The 22566-nt window shown below is 55.3% G+C and overlaps 2 protein-coding genes and 1 long non-coding RNA gene across 11 annotated transcripts; 2 read left to right on the top strand and 1 right to left on the bottom strand.

The window, feature by feature from the left end:
• Positions 1 to 73: 73 nt before the first annotated feature.
• Positions 74 to 6224, top strand: INCA1 (inhibitor of CDK, cyclin A1 interacting protein 1). Its single transcript, XM_070395470.1, has 7 exons — positions 74 to 131; positions 1570 to 1657; positions 3931 to 4044; positions 4493 to 4532; positions 4783 to 4973; positions 5412 to 5577; positions 5785 to 6224. Exons 2-7 carry the CDS (start codon positions 1575 to 1577, stop codon positions 5926 to 5928), a joined length of 738 nt encoding a protein of 245 aa, XP_070251571.1. The 5' UTR covers positions 74 to 131; positions 1570 to 1574; the 3' UTR covers positions 5929 to 6224.
• LOC138995096 (uncharacterized) lies at positions 2143 to 7578 on the bottom strand. Of its 2 annotated transcripts, none has more exons than XR_011468507.1 (3): positions 7131 to 7578; positions 5536 to 5723; positions 2143 to 3796 (listed from the first exon to the last, which is right to left on the bottom strand). It is a non-coding gene; the product is annotated as an uncharacterized lncRNA (long non-coding RNA). The 2 variants fall into 2 exon arrangements; XR_011468508.1 differs by lacking the exon at positions 7131 to 7578 and adding an exon at positions 6537 to 6570.
• Positions 6623 to 22441, top strand: CAMTA2 (calmodulin binding transcription activator 2). 8 transcript variants are annotated; one of them, XM_070395462.1, is made up of 23 exons: positions 6623 to 6703; positions 7903 to 7996; positions 8169 to 8272; positions 9447 to 9514; positions 9597 to 9732; positions 10322 to 10393; positions 10640 to 10793; positions 11115 to 11249; positions 11870 to 12810; positions 13455 to 13581; positions 14818 to 14952; positions 17196 to 17311; positions 17940 to 18124; positions 18613 to 18691; positions 18866 to 19088; positions 19308 to 19609; positions 20640 to 20836; positions 21032 to 21215; positions 21421 to 21492; positions 21583 to 21603; positions 21768 to 21937; positions 22119 to 22193; positions 22294 to 22441. In XM_070395462.1, the coding sequence occupies exons 2-23, from the start codon at positions 7966 to 7968 to the stop codon at positions 22355 to 22357; spliced, it is 3591 nt and encodes a 1196-aa protein (XP_070251563.1). In that variant the 5' UTR covers positions 6623 to 6703; positions 7903 to 7965; the 3' UTR covers positions 22358 to 22441. The 8 variants fall into 8 exon arrangements, with proteins under 8 accessions (XP_070251563.1, XP_070251560.1, XP_070251566.1 ...); XM_070395459.1 differs by having other exon boundaries at positions 10307 to 10393; XM_070395461.1 differs by having other exon boundaries at positions 6656 to 6703; positions 7908 to 7996; positions 10307 to 10393.
• The last annotated feature ends 125 nt before the right edge of the window (positions 22442 to 22566 follow it).

Here is a 22566-nt window from a genome sequence, read left to right as displayed (position 1 = left end):
CCGCCCAGGGGTGGCTCCACGCAGGCCCCGCCCCCGGCGCGCGGTGCGGACGGCTCCTCCCCTGCCCGTCGCCGCCTCGCCCCCGTCCCGCCGGGCCCGGCGTTCTAGAACTCGCCGCGCAGCTGCCTCAGGTGCCCCCGCCGAGTGCGGGCAGCGGCCGCACAGCCACCGGCGCTCTGCTCCTGCCGCCGCCTCAGGCCCAGGCCGCCCCTCCAGACCCAGCCTGGCCCCGCAGGGCCCAGACCGTCCCCTCAGCCGGGGGCCACACGCGCTCCTCCGACCCCCAGGCCTGGCTGCCCCCCCGAAGGCCTGCCCGAGCCCCAATCTGGCTGCCCAGCAAGGGTCGCCTTCGCCCCTTAGGCGAAGCCACATACAGGCCTGGCCCTTCCCTCCAGGCAGGGCCGCCCGCCCTCTCCCCGCAGCCCAGACCCCTCAGCCCCCCTCTGCCCGGGGAGGCCTCGCCTGCACCCCTGGCCAGCTGTTGGGTCCTCCATCCAGCTTCCTGACGCCAGTCCTGTCCCTCAGGCCGAGGCCACCCCCTGAGGCCCTAACTGACCCCTTCCGGCCCAGGGCCTCCCGTGTAGACCCTCCTGCCTTTTCAGCCGGACTCCATCCCATCCGCCGCCCCAGCCTGAACATCCTCCTCTCCCCTCGCCCACCTGCTCTCTCTCGCCCCGTGCCCAGTTGCCCTGGGATAAAGTCCCCTTGTTCCCCGCGGGCCTTTTCTTCCATGTTCCCTGCAGGCGCTCTTGCAACTAGCACCCCACGCCCCGGGGCTCTCGGTTGTATGTGGCTCCCCCTCCCCTGGCTCCGTGCAGCTGGCCTCCGCTCACCTTTACCTGTCCGCAGTCCCCCTGCCCCCCCTTCCCCGTCACCCACTGACCCTCTGTCCACACCTGACTGATTTATTTTTACCAGCTCTCAATTCTCTGCCCCCAACCTCCAAGCCCATACCACCATCCACAAATGCCTCTGCCCTGTCTAGTTTCCACCTGGCACCCCTTTTCATCTCATCATCTCGTAGCGCCAATTAAGTAACTTAACTGCTATTTGCAAATGTCCCTTACTCTATAGTATAGAGTCTATACATTTGGCTTCAGAAAATTCCTTTTCTCCTTTATCTTCTGCCATATCCACAGTCTCTAGGCCAGTGATGGCGAACCTTTTGAGCTCGGCGTGTCAGCATTTTGAAAAACCCTAACTTAATTCTGGTGCCGTGTCACATATAGAAATTTTTTGATATTTGCAACCATAGTAAAACAAAGACTTATATTTTTGATATTTATTTTATATATTTAAATGCCATTTAACAAAGAAAAATCAACCAAAAAAATGAGTTCGCGTGTCACCACTGACACGCGTGTCATAGGTTCGCCATCACTGCCCTAGGCTCTCCATCTTCCACCTGTATATTCAGCTACTAGACCTGTCCGGCACTAGAAATGCCTTTAAAGCTCCCTTTCCCTTTGCAGGACCCAGGATCCTCTTTCCAGTCTCTAGATCTGCTCCTGGTCTTATCCCTACAGCCATGTACATGCGTGAATGACTCATTTTTCATTATCCTCCCAGCACCCATGAAGCGACTCAGTCCCGCCAGCCAGCCCAGTCCAGTCCTGCAGGTACAGGAAGATGGAGATAACCTCATCCCTTTTGCCAAGTGAGTCGTCCCCACCCAGTGGGGAGAATGGGAACAGGATGGAGGGAAGATTGCACACCTGGCTCTTTCCTAAGAAGAGTCGGAAATAAGGACCGAGAAGCTCAATGCCTGGGCTCAGGGGATTGATGACTCATCCATTTATTCAACAAATAATTTTTGAACACTGCATTGTTCTAGGCCAAAGGTTCTCAACCTGTGGGTCGCGACCCCTTTGGGGATTTAACGACCCTTTCACAGGGGTCGCCTAAAACCATCGGAAAACACATATATAATTACATATTGTTTTTGTGATTAATCACTATGCTTTAATTATGTTCAGTTTGTAACAATGAAATTGGGGGTCACCACAACATGAGGAACTGTATTAAAGGGTCGCGGCATTAGGAAGGTTGAGAACCACCAAGCCAAACCAGTTAGGGCAATCAGTGGAAGTTTTTAAGCAAGGAAATGACTGCAGGCTTTTTTTTTTTTTCTTCAACTTTTTATTACAGAAAATTTCAAACAAATACAGAAGTAGAGAAGGCAGCAATAATGAACTCGGTGTACCCTTTTCAGTCAGCTTTAATAACTGTCATTATGTGGATAATCATCTTATCTGTATACTTAGCCAACCTCCTACTACTCAGATTCTCTTGAAGTAAATCTCAAATTATACATCATTTCACATGATCACTTTTAAAAGATCACTCAAGCTGTTCTGTGAAGAGTAGCATGTAGGAGATTAGATAGAAAGAGAGAGAGGAGGAAGAGGCCGTTGCAATAGTTCAGGCAGCGTAGCGGAAGATGAGCTGGAATATGGAGACGGGAATGGAAATGAGGAGTGGTCACATTTGGGTGTATTTTAGATGTAGAACTGATAAGACTTACTGATAGACTTGGGAGGTGAGGGAAAATGAGGTATACCAGGTTTGGGGCTCTAGCAACTGGGCATTAGGGTGCCTTTCAGTGAGATGGGGAAGGCTAAGGAGATGTTGAGTGGACAGTTGAACCTGCAAGTCTGGAGTTCAGGAAAGGAGCCGGGCTGGAAATATAGATTTGGGAGTCATCAGCACATTGGTGGTATTTAAAGTCATGGTGTGTGGGGGGGATTAAGTCATGGGTCTGAGTGAGATCACCTAAGGAGGGATGGAAATGGAGAAGATACAGGGCTCAGGCCTAAGCCCTTAGACACTCTCCTAGAGAGCAGGAGAGCAGTCATCATTTAATCTGCAGGCTTTGGAAGTGATGAGCACTGTTCTCAAACAGCTCCATACATCCCTCACCACCTACAAAGATATTAGTCCTTCTGAGATAGGAGAGACGAAGCAGGACTAAACAGGGATCTGCTCTCCTGCATCCTTGCATTAACTTGTCTATCATCATCTGAGTAGCGGATAGCTGGGCCTTCCTATTTAATAGCCCTGCTTGCCTAATATGTTGTTCTCTGGTTGTGGGGTGTAGAAGTTTGAGATTCAGTGAGATCTGAGGCTCAACAATAGCCAATCTCCACCCTCATCCCAGCTCCAATCTCCTTTCAAATCAGAGGCTTATGGCAGCGATTCTCAACCTGTGGGTCATGACCCCTTTCGGGGTCGAACGACCCTTTCACAGGGGTCGCCTAAGACCATCGGGAAAACACATATATAATTACATATTGTTTTTGTGATTAATCACTATGTTTTAATTATGTTCAATTTGTAACAATGAAAATACATTCTGCATATCAGATAGTTACATTATGATTCATAACAGTAGCAAAATTACAGTTATGAAGTAGCAACAAAAATAACTTTATGGTTGGGGGGTCACCACAACATGAGGAACTGTATTAAAGGGTGGCGGCATTAGGAAGGTTGAGGCCACTGCTTTATGGCCTTCCTTCCGCAGCTAAAATGGGTTAAGTGAGGACATAACCTGAGGGAGTCTGAGTAGCTGGATGGTCTCATGGAAAGACAGGGCCTCTGGCCCTAGCCATTTGGCTCAGTGGATAGAGCCCCAGCCTGCGGACCAAAGGGCCCTGGGTTTGATTCCGGCCAAGGGCACATACCTTGGTTGCAGGCTCCTCCCCAGCCCAGGGATCCTGGTCGGGGTACATCCAGGAGGCAACCAATCGATGTGCCTCTTTCACATAGATGTTTCTGTCTGTCTTTGCCGCTCTCCCTAAAAATCAATGGAAAAACATTCTTGGGTGAGGATTAACTAAAAATAAGTAAATAAGACAGGGCCTCTGAATCCCTGGGGTGAGTAGATATAAGGGAAGAGCCCGAGCCTAGCCTCCCTTGTCCTCACCTCAGGTGTTCCAGGGTGGTCAGCCGATCTTCACCCCCCAGCTTGCCTTCCCAGAGCCTCAGACTGACACCCCAGCATTATGGAGACGTCTTCTGGGACAACCTTAGTCAAAGGCCCAGGTGGGTAGCAATGGGGGAAAATGGGGACTAACTGGCAGTGGGAAGGTGAGGCTGTACAATTTTAACACTCATAAAGCTTTACAGCCCTGGCCGGTGTGGCTTAGTTAGTTGGCTGGAACACAGAAAGGTGACCGGTTGGAACCCTGGTTGGGGCACATACTCAGGTTTCGGGTTTGATCCCTGGTTGGCACAAGTGAGGAGGCAACCGATCAATGTTTCTCTCTCCCTTCTTCTCACTCTAAAGTCAATAAAAGCAGGTCCTCAGGTGAGGATTAAGGGGAAGAAAGCTTTATATATAGCAATATGCACTGGGAATAACAGCCTCACTGGTTGATGGACTTTGTAGGCTCCTGATGCCAGATAAATAGGTGGTTGGGAGAGATCATTAGAGAAACAATCTGGACGGGGGTGCCGCTCTGCACTTAGCCCCCTTTTTTGTGCTTCACAGCTCCACCTGGATGGAAGAACGGTACATCCCCTCCCTGCAGGTATGACAAACCTTCTACCCTTCAGTACTTCTCGGTTAAAACTGCACCCCAGCTCTCCTATTACACGTTCCCTCTGGTGTCCCCAACCAAAGCACAGAACAGGCCCTCCTTTCTATCAATCGTGTTTTCCAGATCACAGCTGTTTTCGTGATCTGAGCTTCCCAAGACCCCTGACTCCCTATTTCAGTCTAAGCTCCCCTGAGAGCCCCAGTTCTGCCATCTATCTCCTTTTCCCCCTTCTTTGGCACAGAGAGCCACTGGTTGTTCCCAGCCTGGCATGTACCCCCCTGAGGGGCTCCCATCCCCTGAGATGCTTTTCAGAAGAAAGAGAAGGAGGTCATATTTGGCAGGAATGCAGGGACCTGGGGGCATCCCAGCCCGAGTAAGGGCTGTCACTTACCACCTGGAGGATCTAAGGAGGCGACAGAGAATCATCAATGAGTAAGGAGCGACATCTGGGCTCCGGGAGCCTAGCAGGGTTTGGAGGCAGAATGGTTTGAACTAAGGAAGGGATGGAGGATTTGGAAGGAATTGGAGGTTGTTTGGAAATGATTCATGAACTTGGTGGGATCGCAGCAGAATTTCCATAATGTGGAAAGGAGGGAACTAAGGGATGGTGGATGAGCCATACTGAGCTAGAAGAAGTGGAAACTGGATCACTAAAGCCAGGAAAGCACTCCATAGAACTGGATAGTGGGGAGCTAGTGGTCACCTCTGAGTCCTTGAACGAGGGGAGCAGACAGTGGGAGTGGAGAGTAGGAAGTCAAAGGACAATGCCCCGAGGTCCCAGCAGAAAGTATTTTAGGACAGAAAGGTGAAGAATGGAGATACAGGAAGCCTGGCCTCCAGGCACCTCTGCTAAGCCTAAAATCTCCACAGACTAAAGAAGGCCCAGTGGAGCAGCTCTGGCGCTGCGGCCGAGCCCCTGGTGCCTGGCGAAGCGAGCTGTGGACTCCCCAGCACCAGCCAACACCCTCGTCAGGACGAGGAGGGGGCAACCTACCCACAGGAAGACGACCACTTCCTCCCTCCTGGCAGGGCCCAGGTACGGTTGGAGAGGAATCCGGAGGGCGATGTGGATGCCTGGTCTTGCATGGAGAGGCATCGGAAGCCAAGAGCCAAGCTGGATTGCTGGATTTGAGGGGGACAAGTCAGAGACGTGGGGGTATCTGGGTATGGGCTCTAGGAAATCTGGAGAGAGACATACGTTTCCATGAGTTCATTCTTTTTTCCATCTCTCTCCTCTTTCCAGCTGCTTTGGTCTCCCTGGAGTCCCCTGGCCCAGGAAGGATCTTTCCTCTCCAGGCAGCTGAGCTCTCTGACCCCCTACAGCACTGTCACAGCCTGTAGGAACCCCCCTTTCAATACCTGGGGGATGGAGCTGCCCGAGGAATAAGGAAGAGCCCTTATGAAGTCTCCGCAGACTAAAGAAGGCCCATGGATGGTAACGAAACCACCCGTGCCTATCCAACATGCTCGCGCTGCCTCGGGGACCCACGCCGCCTCCTCGTCGCTGGAATTGCCCCCAATGCATCTCCCGTCCGCAACCTCTCCCAGCTTCCCCTCCCGCCTCTGCATTCGGCACTGACAGCCCCTGGGCCTCCCGTCTCAACCCGCCCCTCGCAGGAGCTCCCCGAGGCCGGCGGGCCCGCCTGGCTCCCTGCAGGGCTCTTTCCCCTGATCTGTCATTAAAAGGAAAACAAGTTGAGCCCAGAGTTGTCTTTCCGGGAAGGAGTGATGGAAAGGCTCGTGGGCAAGACCCAGCTACAGTGAAGTCGGGCTGGGTCCCCGAAATTCAAGGAGTCATGCCCTGGGCGAGAAAAGCCTGCCCCCCAGTCCAGCGTTCCTCGCCCAGCGCTGGACAGCCACGCGCCCCACTCTCGCGTCTCGAGGGTCACGCCAGTCGGGCGAGCTCCCGCCTCCGGGACCCCAGAACCCTGCCCCTCCACCCCGCTGCCTCCTCGGGGACTTCCCGGCCGGGAGCCCCCCCCACCAGCGCCCCACCCCGAGCCCCACTGCAGCGCCCAGGTTCCCTTCGCCACCCGCTTCCCCTTAATTGGGAGGCCCCGCCCCGTGCGCAGTGACGTCGGACGCCGCTGTCAGCCGGCGCTGGGGGGGGTCGGTGTGGGGTAGAATGGCCGCTGCCGCCGTCACCTGCGGGACCCCGGGAGGTAAGAGCCAGGGCCCTTGCCCGCCTCTCCGCCCCCGCGCCAGGGGGCGCCACTCCACGGGTCCCGACGCGGCGCGCCGCGCTGGAGACCACCGCCCTCCTCCGGGCGCTCCGCTCCCGCTTCCGTCCTCCTCCCCCGCGCCAGGGGGCGCCGCTCCGCGTAGGGCCCCACCGCGGACCTGCGCGCGGGGACTGCCTTGGGGACCCCCGGACCCCCAGTGCCCCTCGGCGCCGCGCGCCCGCGGACTCTGCCCCGCAGTTTCTCCAGAACATCCCTCCCTCCCTGCGGACTGAAGGCAGGACCCTCCCAGCGCGGAGCCTCTCTGGGGACCACCGCCCCGCCGTGGGGGGCCGCCCCTGGCCCGCTCCGCACCCCAGTAGGCGGCCTGGCCCGGACTGTGCACCTGCGCCCGGGGCGGAGTCCTTACCCAGCCCACGCAGCAGAGCTCGGAGGGGCCTCCTCCCCCTCTTCATCCTCGGACACCTGGCGGAGCCGCGCCGACCGCCTCCTCCAGCTCCATCTGTCCCCCGGGAGGGTGGGGCTCGGGCTGGAGCCGAGTGTAGATGGTGTGGGGTACGCTGGGGGCCGGGAAGCAGAGGCGTTTGGGGAGGGTGGGAGAGAGGTGGGTTAGGGGTGGAGAGGGCTGTCCTGAGGGTGGGAAGCTGGGTCCTGGGGGAATATCCCAGATTGTCCTAGGCCTTGACCATCCTGAACCAGAGAGAGGGGTTAGGGTCGGTTATCAGATGTCTTTCCTCTTGGAAAATCAAATAGAGAAGGGACTTAGGGTGTGTCTTCTAAGGCCTCGCTCTCCATTGGACTTAGCTCTCCTGCCCAGCGCCCAACCCCCAGCATCCAGGCTCTCATTTGCCAAACCATTCTCCAAGGACCGGATGCCCTGAGTCCCAGTCCCCCGACCGAGCCTACCCTGCAGGATGCCCGCCCCGCCAGCGAGTCCCCTCCCCCACCCACCCGACTCTTCCTGATTTCTCCTCTGTCGTGGCTCCCCACTCACGTTGGTTCCTGGCACCAGGTCCGGGTTCTCGCCCTCCCCCATGCCCTGGCTCTACTCTCCCATCAGAGCCTATCCCCTTCCTTCCTCTCTTCCTCTTCTTTCCCATGGCCCAGTCTGTACTGCCTCTCCCACCTCATCCTGGGGAAGAGTGAGGGCTCCTGCCATGACCTGTTCTCTCTTTTCCCAGCACAGACTCCCCCTCCCCCCGGCCCCTCCGGCCAGGGGTGACCTTGCCCCTGGAGCCCTCACCATGAGTACCAAGGACACCACCGAGGTTGCTGGTGAGTCCACAAACCAGGTTCCCACTTTGGACACAACCTTCCTCTCTCCCTGCCCTGGGGTGCGTGTAGTTCCTGGATTCCCTGCTCTCCTTGTTTCAGTCCTCCCAGTGCCCTGGATTCAGCCCTTGGCCCTCGGCCAGCACCCTAAGCCCTCCTTTCTCGTTCCCTCTAGAGAACAGCCACCACCTGAAGATCTTTCTCCCCAAGAAGCTGTTGGAGTGTCTTCCTCGATGTCCACTGCTGCCTCCAGAGCGGCTGCGGTGGAATACAAATGAGGTTTCCTAGGGAGCGTGGGGGCTCAGGGCGTAGAAGGCCTGGGGAGAGTGGATGAGGGTCGCCCTGTGTCTGTCCACGCTCCCACGTGCAGAGTGTGGGGCTCTCTGGGGATCATCAGGGAGGTATAAAGACCTGCATCTTGTAGGAACTCACTTCTTGGCATATCCACCTGAGTAAAAATAATAGCTACCACCTTCACAGTATTTCTTACAAACCCGGCACTGTGTTAAGCACTTGGCCTCCATTATCTCCTTCTGCAGCTCTGATGATGCTATCTATAGAGCAAGCACTGCTATCCCCCTGGTATAGATGAGGAAATGACTTATCTAACTCGCTCCAGAGAGCCTGCTTTTAACCACCACTTATGCTTGCTCCTTCTGGAGGGCATGTCCCATGTTACACACCTTCTGTTCTCCCTCCACCCAGTGCTTTCTATGTACTTGGTGGTTGATCATTATTGATTGGATTATTTGACTAGAAGAGGACTGTCAGTCAAAAGGGGTGTGTGTGTGTGTGTGTGTGTGTGTGTGTTATTGTTAGCGCTAGAGAGGTCAGCAGCGCTTCATGGAGATCTGGGAAGGGATTTGTCTATGGGATGGCTAGGAGTTCCAGACTCAAAGAGATGTGTACATGGCACTTCAGGCTTGTACAGCGCTAACACTGAGGATACTGCTGCTCAGCTCACGTTCAGGGAAGAACCAATGGTTCATTCTGGCAGGAATGTAGGTGTAAATGGGTAAACAGTGTGAGCGTAGGAGCGATGGTTTGATCCCTGGTCAGAGAGAGCCTTGGAGTCAGGCTGAAGAATCTGGAATTCCTGGTGATGTCAAACTATTGAAGTTTTCTGAGTCAGGAAGTGGCACAAACATGGAATTTGGAGAGGAAGATAATGATGAACAAAGAATGATGAAGAGCTTGGGTCTGGCCCCAAGATAAAAGCCCCAGTTGGCAGGGAGGGAAGGAGTCAGGCTGATGGAATTCCAGAGGTTAGACTTTTGTTTGCGATGGAAACTGAGATTCTTAAAAGGGCAGTGAGCCTTGCTGGGTCAGATAGCTGGCAGCATCCTCCACTAGCTGCCAGAACTCAGTGGAGAGAGACCCTGAGGGGGTGGCCAGGAGGCCAGTCTGAGACTGTATGCAGGGGACACCCACCTGGGTACCTCCTCTTCTACAGGAGATTGCATCCTACTTGATCACCTTTGAGAAGCATGAGGAGTGGCTATCCTGTGCCCCAAAGACAAGGTGAGAAAGTTTGTGAAGGTGGCGAGTGGCAGGGGTCCTGGGTTCTGTTCACAGAGCTCAAGGCCAACCCTATCCTCTTCAGGCCTCAGAATGGCTCCATCATCCTCTACAACCGCAAGAAGGTGAAATACCGGAAGGATGGTTACCTCTGGAAGAAGCGGAAGGATGGGAAGACCACCCGAGAGGACCACATGAAGCTGAAGGTCCAGGGCATGGAGGTAGGCAAGGCATCCAGCTCATCTGCCTTGGCCCACCCTTCTCCACCCTTCGCTGGGTTCCAGCCCTGTCAGGACTTGGTACCATTGTCTGCCTCACCACCCTCCCTTCTCACTCGCTTTGCATCAGCTGGCTGATAGCTTAGCCCACCCTCCACACCCCATTTCCTTCCATGTCCCAGCTCTGCAGGCCTTAGGTTATGCCTCCCCTGGAGGACACCAATGCCCAGTCCCCTCACCTCACTTGCATTTCCCTCAGGGGTCCAAGTATTGAACCTCTAAGCACAGGTTTATCTTCCCCAAATCATTGCTCCTCATCTCAGTTGTGTTCTTGCCCTGCCCTCCGATTTCTAGATAGTCCTAGATCTCAAATGTGATCCTCATTGTAAAGCCCTAGTCCCACTGTTCCCTTCTCCTGCCTCTCATCCATGATTTGGGGTGCTGGGATTTTAAAGGTGTGGGGAAGAGGTGGGGGTAGGTAAGGGTTGAAGAGGAACTGGTGGAAAGATTGGGATTCCTGCAAAGGGACTGAACAGAGGAAGAGTTGGGGAGCAGACTAGCCCTCCCCCCACCCCAGCCTGTCTCCTGGCAGTGTCTCTATGGCTGCTACGTTCACTCTTCCATCGTCCCCACATTCCATCGGCGCTGCTACTGGCTGCTCCAGGTAAGGATGGAAGCGCTCAGGGAGACACACTCTTCCTGGCTCTTTGAGGGAGATGGGGTCTGGAAGGGTGCAGTGAAGGATGACTAGTTCCGAGTGGGTACAGGAGCCTGGGAGAGAGGGAGTTTGGGATGGAGAGAACCAGAACTTGGGGATGGAGCTGGGGGATGCCTGGGGAAAAGTGAAGACTAGGAAGCTGAGCCCTTGGATCTCAGGACCCCATCGTGCTCTGTCCCCTTGTGCCCGCAGAACCCTGACATCGTCCTTGTGCACTACCTGAACGTCCCAGCCCTGGAGGATTGTGGAAAGAGCTGCAGCCCCATCTTTTGTTCCATCAGCAGTGACCGTCGAGAGTGGCTCAAGTGGTCCAGGGAGGAGCTGTTGGGACAGCTGAAGCCCATGTGTAAGGCAGCAGGGCTAGGACAGTGCTCCAAGGGGAGAGTGGAAACAGGGGCCTCCCAGAGACACCAGGAGCCTGTGGGGTGACCATGTCCCTCTAAGCCAGAGGGTGCTTTCCTGCGGGGGTGCTAGGCCTCCTGGTGAGTTCTATAGTGGAGAAAGGACAGCTGTGAACTACAAATGCAAGCAGTCTTGAGGCTGCTGGCCTCCTTGCACCTGGCCAGAAGTCTTGGAGCATCTCAGGTGCTTGAAGGAGCTGAGCTGTCAAGGTGCTCTGGGGACTTTTGTGGGGGTCCCATAGCACTTCCCCCCAACTCTCCTCTAGTTCATGGCATCAAGTGGAGCTGTGGGAACGGGACAGAGGAGTTCTCTGTAGAGCAGCTGGTGCAGCAGATCCTGGACACCCACCCGACCAAGCCTGCACCACGAACCCATGCCTGTCTCTGCAGCGGGGGCCTTGGTTAGTGACCCCCGACTTTGGAGCTCTCTTCCTGTCTAGTCACACTGCACTTAAGCCAGGGGGTTATCTGTCTTGCTGGGCTTTGCATGCCTTCCCATCTGGGTGCACCCTGACCCCGGCTCCTTTTACTTGAATCTTGGCAGCCCGGCTTTTTATCTGCCTTCTACCGTTAGCAACTCCTTCCACCCCAGCACTACCACTTGGACCCAGCCTTAGCTTTACTGCTAAGTGGTACCCCCCTGGCTCTGTTCTTTTGTCCTTTATTTATGCTTTTACCTATTTTTCTCACCTTTCCTCCAAGCCCTCAGTGCCCTCCTGCCATGCTCCTTCAGTCCCATTTAACATGGGGAAGGAGGAGTATTTCTGCTGCCCCCCAGTGGCCATAATCAGTATTACATCTCTGGTATATAGCAGAGTCCCAGGAACTACATGAAGGTGTGGGGAAAGGTGGGGGTGGGTAAGGGTTGAAGAGGAACTTGTGGGAAGATTGGGATTCCTGCAAAGGGACTGCACAGAGGAAGAGTTGAGGAGCAGACTAGTCCTACCCCCAACCCAGCCTGGGAATGATGGAGAAAGATGTGTCATATCCCTTCTCTCCTCCCCACCTCTTTCCATTCCAGGTTCCGGGAGCCTTACACACAAATGCAGCAGCACAAAACACCGAATCATCTCTCCCAAAGTGGAGCCCCGAGCTTTAACCCTGACCTCTATCCCCCATCCCCATCCCCCTGAGCCCCCTCCACTGATAGCCCCACTTCCCCCAGAGCTCCCCAAGGCACATACCTCCCCATCTTCTTCCTCCTCTTCCTCCTCTTCCTCAGGCTTTGCAGAACCCCTAGAGATCAGACCTAGCCCTCCCACCTCTCGAGGGGGTTCATCGAGGGGAGGCACCGCTATCCTCCTTCTGACTGGACTGGAGCAGCGTACTGGGGGCTTGACGCCCACCAGGCACTTGGCTCCCCAGGCTGATCCTCACCCTCCCATGAGCTTGGCAGTGGTTGTCGGCTCTGAGCCCTCTGCCCCACCAGCTCCTCCCAGCCCTGCCTTTGACCCTGATCGTTTTCTCAACAGCCCCCAGAGGGGCCAGACATATGGAGGGGGGCAGGGGGTAAGCCCAGACTTCCCGGAGGCAGAGGCTGCCCACACCCCCTGTCCTGCCCTAGAGCCTGCTGCTGCCCTGGAGCCCCAGGCGGCTGCTCGGGGTCCCCCTCCACAGTCAGTAGGAGGTGGGAGGAGAGGAAACTGCTTCTTCATTCAAGATGATGACAGTGGAGAGGAGCTTAAGGTCCAGGGGCCTGCCCCACCCATACCTTCACCCCCTCCTTCACCACCCCCCTCACCTGCCCCCTCGGAGCCATTGGGCAGGGCAGGAAGAGGGGAGGCCTTGTTTGGAGGAGCTAGTGGGGCCAGTGAGCTGGAGCCGTTCAGTCTTTCATCATTCCCAGACCTTATGGGAGAACTCATCAGTGACGAAGCTCCAAGCATCCCTGCCTCCAACCCCCAGTTCTCACCTGCTCTTAGCACCATCACAGACTTCTCCCCAGAGTGGTCCTACCCAGAGGTGAGTCTCTCTCATCCCTGTCCCTCTTACCCCCTGGTATGGGGCCTAGTTATCATGGCTGCTTAGTTCTCCTTCCAACCTCTGTTTTTCCACAGAGTGTGGCTTCTTTCCTGTTTCCATAGTCCTTCTGACTCTCCCTTCTCCCTCCCTTCCCCTTCCACGGGATTGTATGAGTCCCCAAGTGCCCAGGGGGCTTCATTCCCTTGGCGACTTTCACAGGGAGGGAGTTGGGGCAACTTAGTGAGGAGAAGAGAAAACATAGTCGGGATATGATTGCAGACTTTGGGAAGCTAAAGACTGTCTTCATTAGTAGAGAAGTTCTGCTTTATGCTGCCCTGGTGAGGAAAAGGAGGACCTGCAGTTGGGGCCTAAAAAAGGACTTCCTCCTGATGACAGCTATCTGTAAATGAGTCGGTGGCCTTGGGTGAGGCCAGCAGACTCAGGTGGAGGGCAGGGATGTTGGGGAGGAGGGACAGGCTAGCTGACCTGACCCCAGTGGGTCCTGTCCAGTCCCTGTACCACCAAGCTCCAGCACAGAGCCTGCCACATGGGGATACTCTCTGAGAGTCTACATTAACGAATAAGTGAGTGAATGAAGACCCAGCAGAGCTCTAGCCACATGGCCTTCTGACTTCTGTCTGCAGGGTGGGGTCAAGGTGCTCATCACGGGTCCGTGGACGGAGGCCTCCGAGCATTACTCCTGTGTCTTTGACCACATCGCAGTGCCCGCGTCACTTGTCCAGCCTGGTGTCTTACGCTGCTACTGCCCTGGTATGGGGATGGGGATTCGTGGGGGAAAGGACTAACTAATGGCATTTAGGACTTCTGGAAGTACTGGGGACAAATGTGTTGAGTTGTTCCTGAGAGCACAAAGCCCTCATTCAGTCTTGAGGCTGAGTCCCACGGTCCCCCAGCAGGCAAATGAGTCTGGGCTTAGGTGTCAGAAGGTCTGGGTTCTGGCCTGAGAAATCTACTCCTTACTGGACTGGTGACCTTAGATATGTCTGCTCTTTTCTTGGGTCCTTGGCCTCCCCTCCTGTAAGGTCAGGCATTTGACCCAAGGAGTCTCTAATGTCTGTACCAGCCTTAAAGCTAGAGTCTAGCTCTTGGAAGAATGAAAAGGGAGAGATGTTGGTCTCCTCCAACCAATCTTGAGACTGAAGGACATTGGCTTCCATCTAATACAGTAACTGTTAGCCACATGTGCCTATTGCAATCAATTAAAATTAAGTAAAATTTCAAATTCAGTTCCTCAGTCGCACTAACCACATTTTGAGTGCTCAGCAGCCACCTGGCTGGTGCTACCCTATTGCGCAGTGCAGATAAGCATTTCCATCATTGAGGAACGTTTTGTTGACGGTGCTGGTCTAGACGTCACTGCCAGGGCAACCTCCAGTGTCTGCCCTTTTGCCACCAACCTTGCCCCTTACCCTGCACTCAACAGTCAGCCTTACTGTGGGACCCCAAAGGCTCACCAGTGACATGGTGACAGCTTTGTTGTCGGTGCGTGTTCTCCCCATCTCAACAGCCCTGTTCAGTGGTGCACAGATGGTGCATCAGGGACCAGGGCCTGATGGTTTCCTTTTCAAGGCTATAGCTGGGGCGTCACTCTCACTAGACACCGTTGGTGAGCAGCTGGCTCTCCTTCCTCCCATCTTAGTAACAGGGTCATGACGTCTGGACACTGATTCTGGGAGACCAAGGGGTTTCTATGCCATCAAATTATTTATAAGTATAGGTGTCTCTTGACCCTCAGCTTCCAGGCCTTGGTGCTGAGTAACAAACATCCTTAACTACAGGGTCTAGAGTCCAAGGGGTCTCTGGCCCATAGCAAGTACCGAGTTCTCACATGAATGGAATCCCTTCCCAGTTAGTGCCAAGGCCACCGAAGCCAGCAGCCTCTTGGCCCACAGCGGGGAAGCTGGGAAGCTCAATATGAAATGACCAGCTGTGGCTCTAACACCGAGGGCCAGAGAGAGCCCTTCTCACTGACCTTGCCCTCCCCAGCCCATGAGGTAGGGCTGGTGTCTTTGCAGGTGGCCGGGCGGGAGGGACCCCTTTCTGCTTCTGTGCTCTTTGAGTATCGAGCCCGCCGATTCCTGTCACTGCCTAGTACTCAGCTCGACTGGTTGTCACTAGATGGTAAGTAGCTAGCCCTCTGATCCCAAGTGTCGGGCCCCACAACCTTAGAGCATGACACTCCTAGGTCCCCTCAGCACTCAGGTGGCCACCACCTAGCCCACATTTACCAGTCTTTTCTCAACTCCTGCTTCACTGGTCATTTCTAAACGCAGCAGCTAACTTCCCTTCCCTCCTCTTCCCTGTGCATCTTGGAGCCATGTTTGTCTCAATTCTTACCCTGTCTTCTCCATCCCAAAGGATGGGGTCTAGGCAAGCGAGGCCAAGAGGGACAGGGACAGGGTCTAGAGCAGCGGTTCTCAACCTGTGGGTCGTGACCCCTTTGGCGGTCGAATGACCTTTTCACAGGGGTCGCCTAAGACCATCCTGCATATCAGATATCTGCATATCATATATTTACATTACAATTCATAACAGTAGCAACATTACAGTTAGGAAGTAGCAACGAAAATAATTTTATGGTTGGATCACAACATGAGGAACTGTATTTAAAGGGCCAGAAGATTGAGAACCACTGGTCTAGAGCAATATATATAGGACGTGAGAGTATGTACATGTATATAGACATGTATTGTTTTCCTCTCCATAAAGATAGGTATTTATTATAGGAAATTTGGAAATTATCTAGAAAAGCACAAACTACAAATGAAAACTGCCGATATTACTACTCAGTAATATCTACCACTTTAATAGCATGCTGTACTTTCTCATACAAACACACTTTCTTATACACACAGACATGCATACATGCATGTGTATGTGTGTATTTATTTTTTAAGTATATTTTTATTGATTTCAGAGAGGGAGAGAGAGAAACATCAATGATGAGAATCACTGATTGGCTGCCTCCTGCATGCCCCACAGTGGGGATCAACCCTGTAATCTAGGCATGCACCCTGACTGGGAATCGAACCATGACCTCCTGGTTCATAGGTCGATGCTCAACCACTGAGCTGTGCTGGCTGGGCAGTGTGTCTTTATTTAAACCCAGCACTGGCGTTGAGAAATTGTTTCTCTCTGCTCCTGCTTCTTTCTCAGGGTGTGCGCTTCTCTGTCTTCTCCTCCGGGTGTCTCTGTTGTTGCCTCTGGGTGTCTCAGTTCTGCTGTCACCCTGTGGTGTCTCCCTCAGGGCTCGTCCTGGCTCACCTCCCTCAGAGCTGCCCCTGCAGGGGGCTGTGTGTGGGTTGCCCCGCAGCCTACCATGGGATCTTGCCAGGTCTCCCAGGCCTGTTCTGTCTGTCCTGCTGTGACTGCCCCCCCCTGCCCCCCCCCCCCCCCCCCCGTCTTCCTTTCCTGTCCCTGTTATACCATCTCTCCTCCCTCTTTCTTTCTCCTTGGACCAGGGTCTTAACTTGTCCCCCTTCTTCTCTTCCTTGTTGCTTGCTTGGTACAGTCCCCAGCTTTCCTTCGTCCTCTCTCTCCTCTCTTCACCTTGTTTATCCTTTCTGCTCTCTCTCCTCCCTGTTATACAAAGGTCTCTGCTCATCCTTCTCCACCTTCCTCCCCACCATCACTTCTGTGCCTCAGCCCCTTCTACCTAGCATCTCAGAACATCCCTGACCTCCAGCCTGTTTCTCGATGCTTGTTTTTCCATGGCTCTGATCCCCTCCCGCCCCTCCTCCTTGTCCTTGTGTGATCTCAAGAGGGGACAGATATAGCTTGGGATGTGTGTGTGCGCGTGTGTATTTGTGCGTGGGGTGAGGGGAGGAGGAGGAATGGATGGCTATCCATCTCTGTCATGTTCCCTCCCCACCATCCTCTTTGTGGACAGCTGTGGGGGGCCAGGAGGAAGGGGCGGTGCTTTTCAAATCACAGTTCCTGAGCTCTTTGGGGCTGTGGCTAACAGAGAGCAGGGACCCTGGAGTCCTTCAGCCCCAGCATGGGGGACAGAGGTAGTGTCTGGGGCAAGCGCGGACGGTGTTTCACCCAGGAGAAGGCTGAGGGAGTGTGTGTGTGATCTGGAGCAGCTCGGGGCTGGATACTGTGTGGGAATTCCTCCTGTCTCTGTGCCTTGAAGGACACAGTTGTGGTTCTGGATTCTGGTCCTGGGTGGATGAGTAGTGTTAAGACCCCTAGCTTAAGGACTGAGTTTCAAAGGTGGGTGGGTAAAGGGGCTGTTGTTTTGGAGGAGAGGAAAGGATATGATTCAGTGTCTTTACCTCCCAGATCCTGGGCTAGGTCTAGTTCTGTGTTAAGGGCATCACCTAGACCCTGCCCGTGAGCCTCCCATGCCCTCTCCCCCTCAGACAACCAGTTCCGGATGTCCATACTGGAGCGGCTGGAGCAGATGGAGAAGCGGATGGCAGAGATCGCAGCAGCTGGGCAGGCACCTTGCCAGGGTCCTGACGGGCCTCCAATGCAGGTACTTCCATGAGGGAGCCTGGTGAGTGGAGGGAGGGTCTTCCTGCAGAAAACGGCTCTGGTGTGTGACTTCTCACTCCCGTCCCCAGCCCCTCGGCCACCCTCCTCCCTAATCCCTGACGTCACCCTGCTCCCACCCCCGCCCTGTGGCAAGAGTGGCTATTCTGGGCACCCTCTTGGCATGACAGGCTTCAGACTATTTCTGGGCTGAAGAAGGGTGGAGGTGAAGGAGAGGGTGGGGGAGGGCACCAGGAGGTTGGGGTTCAGTGCTCTGGGAGTCCTGCGTGTCTGAAGGAAGAAGACTGGGAGAGGACTCTGGGTTCTGAAGGGGAGAAGCATCTGTGGATATGGCACTAACCTGAGCTGATGTGAAGGCACAACACGGGCCAGGGTGTGTGAGATCTGGCTGCCAGAGGGTCTGCAGGAAGTTGGCTATGGGAGGAGGGGACATCCAGGAACTTGAACTGGGAGAACTGACAGGCCATCAGAGGTCTGTGTGGTGGGAACCTGGAGTGAGAAGTGCAGGAGGGGCAGTTAGAAGCTGAGAGGCCAGGTATGGGATGGCCAAGGCCATCTCAAGCCAGAGGACCAGATGCTCAGTTCTCTGCCTAAGGTTATGTGTATTGCAGGATGAAGGCCAGGGGCCTGGGTTCGAGGCACGGGTAGTGGTCTTGGTAGAGAGCATGATCCCACGCTCCACCTGGAGGGGTCCTGAACGTCTGGCCCACGGAAGCCCCTTCCGGGGCATGAGCCTTCTGCACCTGGCCGCTGCCCAGGGCTACGCCCGCCTCATCGAGACCCTGAGCCAGTGGCGGTGAGCAGGGGCAGCAGGGCGGGGACTGGGCAACCACTGGAACAGAAGTGTCGGGACTGAAGCCCTGCTAAGAGGGGGCTGGAGTCACTGGGAAGGAAGAGGGGCTGGAAGGTTTGTGTTGGGAGGAATTTTAATATCCCCTGAGTTACAACACTGACTTCTTGACCGCCTTACATTTATTTATTTATTTTTCCATCACCATTTATCCTCTCTGTGCCCTCTTCCACGGCCATCCCCCCCTCCCCCAATCTCCAATCACCACACTGTTGTTCATGTCACGAGTTCCCTTTTTCTTTCTTTTTTGTTCAATCCCTCCACCTGCTCCCAACACCCCCACCCCCATCACATTTATTACTTTCTGACTGCCTCATCCCACTGACTGTAGTGCTTCTAGACAGCTGGCTTCCCAGTCCTTTCAGGTCCCTTGTTCCCACTTTGCCCACTTTTCCCCTAACTGGGCTCTGCTGTCCCTTCCCCAAACCCTCCAGAAGTGTGGAGACCGGAAGCTTGGACTTAGAGCAGGAGGTTGACCCGCTCAACGTGGATCATTTCTCTTGCACGCCTCTGGTGAGGGTGCTGGGGTCCTGAGTGCATGTGGGGCGTCGGGAAAGGGGAAGGGTGCTTTGAAGGGAGGGCCTGCAGGAGTGGGGAGGACAGGGGACTGAAGATGGGCCACCAGGAAAAGGGCCTCGGCCTCACCTCTGCCTGTGTCCCCACTCCTGTCCTTGCCCTGCCCCTCAGATGTGGGCGTGTGCCCTGGGACACCTGGAAGCCGCTGTGCTCCTTTTCCGTTGGAATCGGCGGGCGCTGAGCATCCCCGACTCTCTGGGCCGCCTGCCCCTGTCTGTGGCTCACTCCCGGGGCCACGTGCGCCTTGCCCGCTGCCTTGAGGAACTGCAGAGACAGGAAGCTTCAGCCGAGCCCCCACTTGCCCTGTCGCCACCCTCCTCCAGTCCAGACACGGGTGAGGGTTACCCCTCATCTTTTTAAGAGGGGGATGTGGGTGAGACAATAGGCCAGGGGCAGCTAAAGAGTGGGAGACAGAAAGTGTGAGAGGAGGGAAATCGAGGAGGAGGCCGGGAAGGGGAGATACAGGGAGACTGGGAGCAAAGATGGGGCAGGTAGGTGACTCTAGGATGGCAGATGGCCCCTGCTGCCCTCACCCTCTCCCCTTACCTTCCAGGTCTGAGCAGTGTCTCCTCGCCCTCAGAGCTGTCCGATGGCACTTTTTCTGTCACATCAGCCTATTCTAGTGCCCCAGATGGAAGTCCTCCCCCCGCTCCTCTGCCAGCCTCTGAGATTATTATGGAGATGGCCCCAGGCCAGCTCTCCTCTGGTGCCCCAGAGGCCCCCCTACTCCTCATGGACTATGAAGCCACCAACCCCAAAGGGCCCCCGCCCTCACCACCTCCTCTCCCACCAGCCCTGGATGCAGGGGCTGCTCCAGAGGAAGCTTACAGCCCACCGGCTGTGGACGTGATTCCGGTACTGTTTGTGTGATGGAATTATGAGGGCTAGAAAGAGGGGTGCAGGGGTGAGGGGAGGCCGACTAGTTCATGAAACACACTGAGTCTTGCTTCAGTTTGGGAAGGAGCAGCTATTGGCCCTCATTTTTGGACAAGCAAGGTAATCCTTTGCTTAACGTCTATCAGAGCTTAACTCAGAGTCATGAGGCATCAGAGCTTAAAAATTCTGGGGAATATCTTCAGTGAGAGCTGGATTGTAGGGGTTGCCTGTTGATTCATGAAGAGACAAGCTTCTTGGGGAACAAGAGAGATAGAGGGAAATTGGGAGGGTTGTGGAAGAGAGAGCTTGGCGAGATGGAGGTATCTGGCAATGACTTTGGTGAGGAGGAAGCTTGTACATAGTAAAAGCTAAGAAACTCTTGTGGGATAAATGATGGAGTAAATCTTTAGGTATAGCAGCAAGACCCGGAGGACATGCCTGCTTTAGAGAGGCTAATGGGTTAGAGAGGTCAGGGTAGCACTGTAAGTACAAAAACCTAGAGAATTCCACAAGGTAGGCTGTGTTACATGTGGCCAGCAGGAAGTGCTGCAGGCTGCAGGACTGGAGTAAAAGCAAGGCTGAAGCCATTCAATAGGGTCATGTGGTTGGTTGAGCTGGTTCTTAGAGAGCTGAAGGGGGGTGGGGTGGCAGGCATGGCCAAACCTGGGGGTAGGATGTGCTTGCATGGGCCAGACCTGGGTGGGACAGTAAGCAGTCAGCCTGGAAGGCTAAATCCTTCATTGCTCAGCTTGAATCTCCATTTGGAGTATGTCCTCCCTGTCCCATGTTCTCCACAACGTCTCAACACAGGTGGAGACCCAGTAAGTACAAATGAATGAATCTGGAACAGTGGCTGAGAAAGATGGGGTGAGAAAGGACAGCAATCCCTGAGGCCTCACCGGGTGGGAGAGAAGGAACAAGACAGGAAGGGGACCGAGGCTACAGCTGTGTCAGGGCAGGAACATCTGGCAGTGGGGATCCCCAAGGCTCACCCCGCTTCTCCATCCAGGTGGACATGATCTCACTGGCCAAGCAAATCATCGAAGCCACACCAGAGCGGATTAAACGAGAGGGCTTTGTGGGGCTGCCTGAGGCTGGAGCCTCAATGCGGGAGCGGACAGGGGCCCTGGGGCTCAGCGAGACCATGTCCTGGCTGGCCAGCTACCTGGAGAATGTGGACCATTTCCCCAGCGCCGCCCCTCCCAGGTGACCAGCTTAGAACAAAGCCTCCAGATTCTTGTTTAAGGGAAAATGGCAAGGGGAAGGCAGCTTCCCCATAGCCAGAGATCCATTCCGGCTGAGCTCTGAAGCCATGCTCTCCAGGCCCCGTTGTTGGGGCTGTCCCTGGGCAGAAGAGGGACTTCACATGCGCCGTGACTTGTCCTCTCCCTGTCCCCGCAGCGAACCGCCTTTTGAGCGGGGACGCCCGGCGGTCCCTCCAGCACCTTCCTGGGCAGAGTTTCTCTCTGCATCTGCCAGTGGCAAGATGGAGAGTGATTTTGCCCTGCTCACGTTGTCGGATCATGAGCAGCGGGAACTGTACGAAGCAGCCAGAGTCATCCAGACGGCCTTCCGGAAGTACAAGGTCAGGAGGCTGGGAGGTCTCAGGGAAAGAATTACACAATCTTTGAGTCAGGGGAGACTGTGGACTCCCAGGACTTTGGGAGGGAGAGCAGTCATCCAAAGTGGCCTTGGGCTGAAGGCCAGGGGACCGCAGGCAAGTTGGAAGGACAGATCACATGTCTATGAGGTGGGCCTTTAGGTGCTGAGACTTCCTGCTTTCCCCTTAGGGCCGGTGGCTGAAGGAGCAGCAGGAGGTAGCAGCAGCTGTGATCCAGCGCTGTTACCGGAAGTACAAACAGGTGAGTCCCTGCTCTAAGGCATAACCAACCACTCCCACCCAGAGCATCCAGAATGCTGCTGGAACCCTGACTCCCTTCTCTCTCCACAAGCTGACCTGGATGGCACTTAAGGTATTAGGCATGAGATCCGGGCGTGAGGTTGTCTGTGGTGATTCAAGCCTTTCCACGAGCGTGTGGATTAGAGAAAGAGACCTGCATCAGCCTAACTTGGGGTGACCCTCAGGGGTTTGGTTTCTGTCCCTCCAATTCAGCCCGCCTCTCCTCCCCACTCCTAGTTTGCTCTCTATAAGAAGATGACGCAGGCGGCCATCCTGATCCAGAGCAAGTTCCGAAGCTACTATGAGCAGAAGCGATTTCAGCAGAGCCGCCGAGCAGCTGTGCTCATCCAGCAGCACTACCGCTCCTACCGCCGCCGGCCCACGGGCAGCCTGCCGCCCCGCAGCAAGTAGGGGTCCAGCCCCAAGCCCCCTGTGCCTGCCCACTGCATCCACGCCCGTAGCCCACAGCCCCCCAACTCCCAGCTCATCGTCCTGCCCCCAGTCCTTCCTTGCTAGGGTCCCAAAGGGCTGAGGACGGGATGCCTGAGTGTTGTGTGAGTTTTCCTCATCTTTTCTTCCTTTTGCCAGAAGCTCCTTTCTCACCAAAAAACAGGACCAGGCAGCCCGGAAAATCATGAGATTCCTGCGGCGCTGCCGACACAGGTACCCATTCTTTCTCCTGCTGGATTTTGCTCAGCCACCTCCCTCACCCACCTCCCCAGATCCGCTGATCTCATCTGACTCCTTCCTTGTTTCTCTGCAGGATGAGGGAACTGAAGCAGAACCAGGAGCTGGAAGGGCTGCCCCAACCTGGACTGGCCACCTGACCTCTCCCCACCCCGAGGCCGCTCCTTGCAGTCTTAAGGGAGAGGGCTCTCCGGGGGAGGAGCCCCCTGTCGGCAGCTTTCCTCGTCACTTCGTTTGGAGATCTTCCTAGGTCTCTACCCTCCTCCCCCTCCGAAGTGCTGACCTCCCTCTCCCACCCCCCAGCTCCTCTTCCCTCCGGGTCGCGCCCCCTCTTCCGGTCCCCGGCTCC

The sequence above is a fragment of the Myotis yumanensis genome, unplaced genomic scaffold (genome assembly GCF_028538775.1).
Source record: "Myotis yumanensis isolate MYYU_CA2020_CCGP unplaced genomic scaffold, mMyoYum1.0.hap1 SCAF_16, whole genome shotgun sequence".
NCBI classification, from domain to species: Eukaryota; Metazoa; Chordata; class Mammalia; order Chiroptera; family Vespertilionidae; genus Myotis; species Myotis yumanensis.
The sequence above is the reverse complement of the archived record's forward strand: the minus strand, read 5'-3'. Positions and strand labels throughout refer to the sequence as shown.

Bases quoted from the DNA above. Each gene is read 5' to 3' on its own strand.
- CAMTA2 (XM_070395459.1), top strand. From the start codon at position 7,966: ATGAGTACCAAGGACACCACCGAGGTTGCTG. The intron at 18,125-18,612 runs GTGAGCAGGGGC...CAAACCCTCCAG, and splicing joins GAGACCCTGAGCCAGTGGCG to AAGTGTGGAGACCGGAAGCT. The intron at 19,610-20,639 runs GTACTGTTTGTG...TTCTCCATCCAG, and splicing joins CGGCTGTGGACGTGATTCCG to GTGGACATGATCTCACTGGC.
- INCA1 (XM_070395470.1), top strand. From the start codon at position 1,575: ATGAAGCGACTCAGTCCCGCCAGCCAGCCCAGTCCAGTCCTGCAGGTA. The intron at 4,045-4,492 runs GTGGGTAGCAAT...TGTGCTTCACAG, and splicing joins AACCTTAGTCAAAGGCCCAG to CTCCACCTGGATGGAAGAAC. The intron at 4,533-4,782 runs GTATGACAAACC...TCTTTGGCACAG, and splicing joins GGTACATCCCCTCCCTGCAG to AGAGCCACTGGTTGTTCCCA.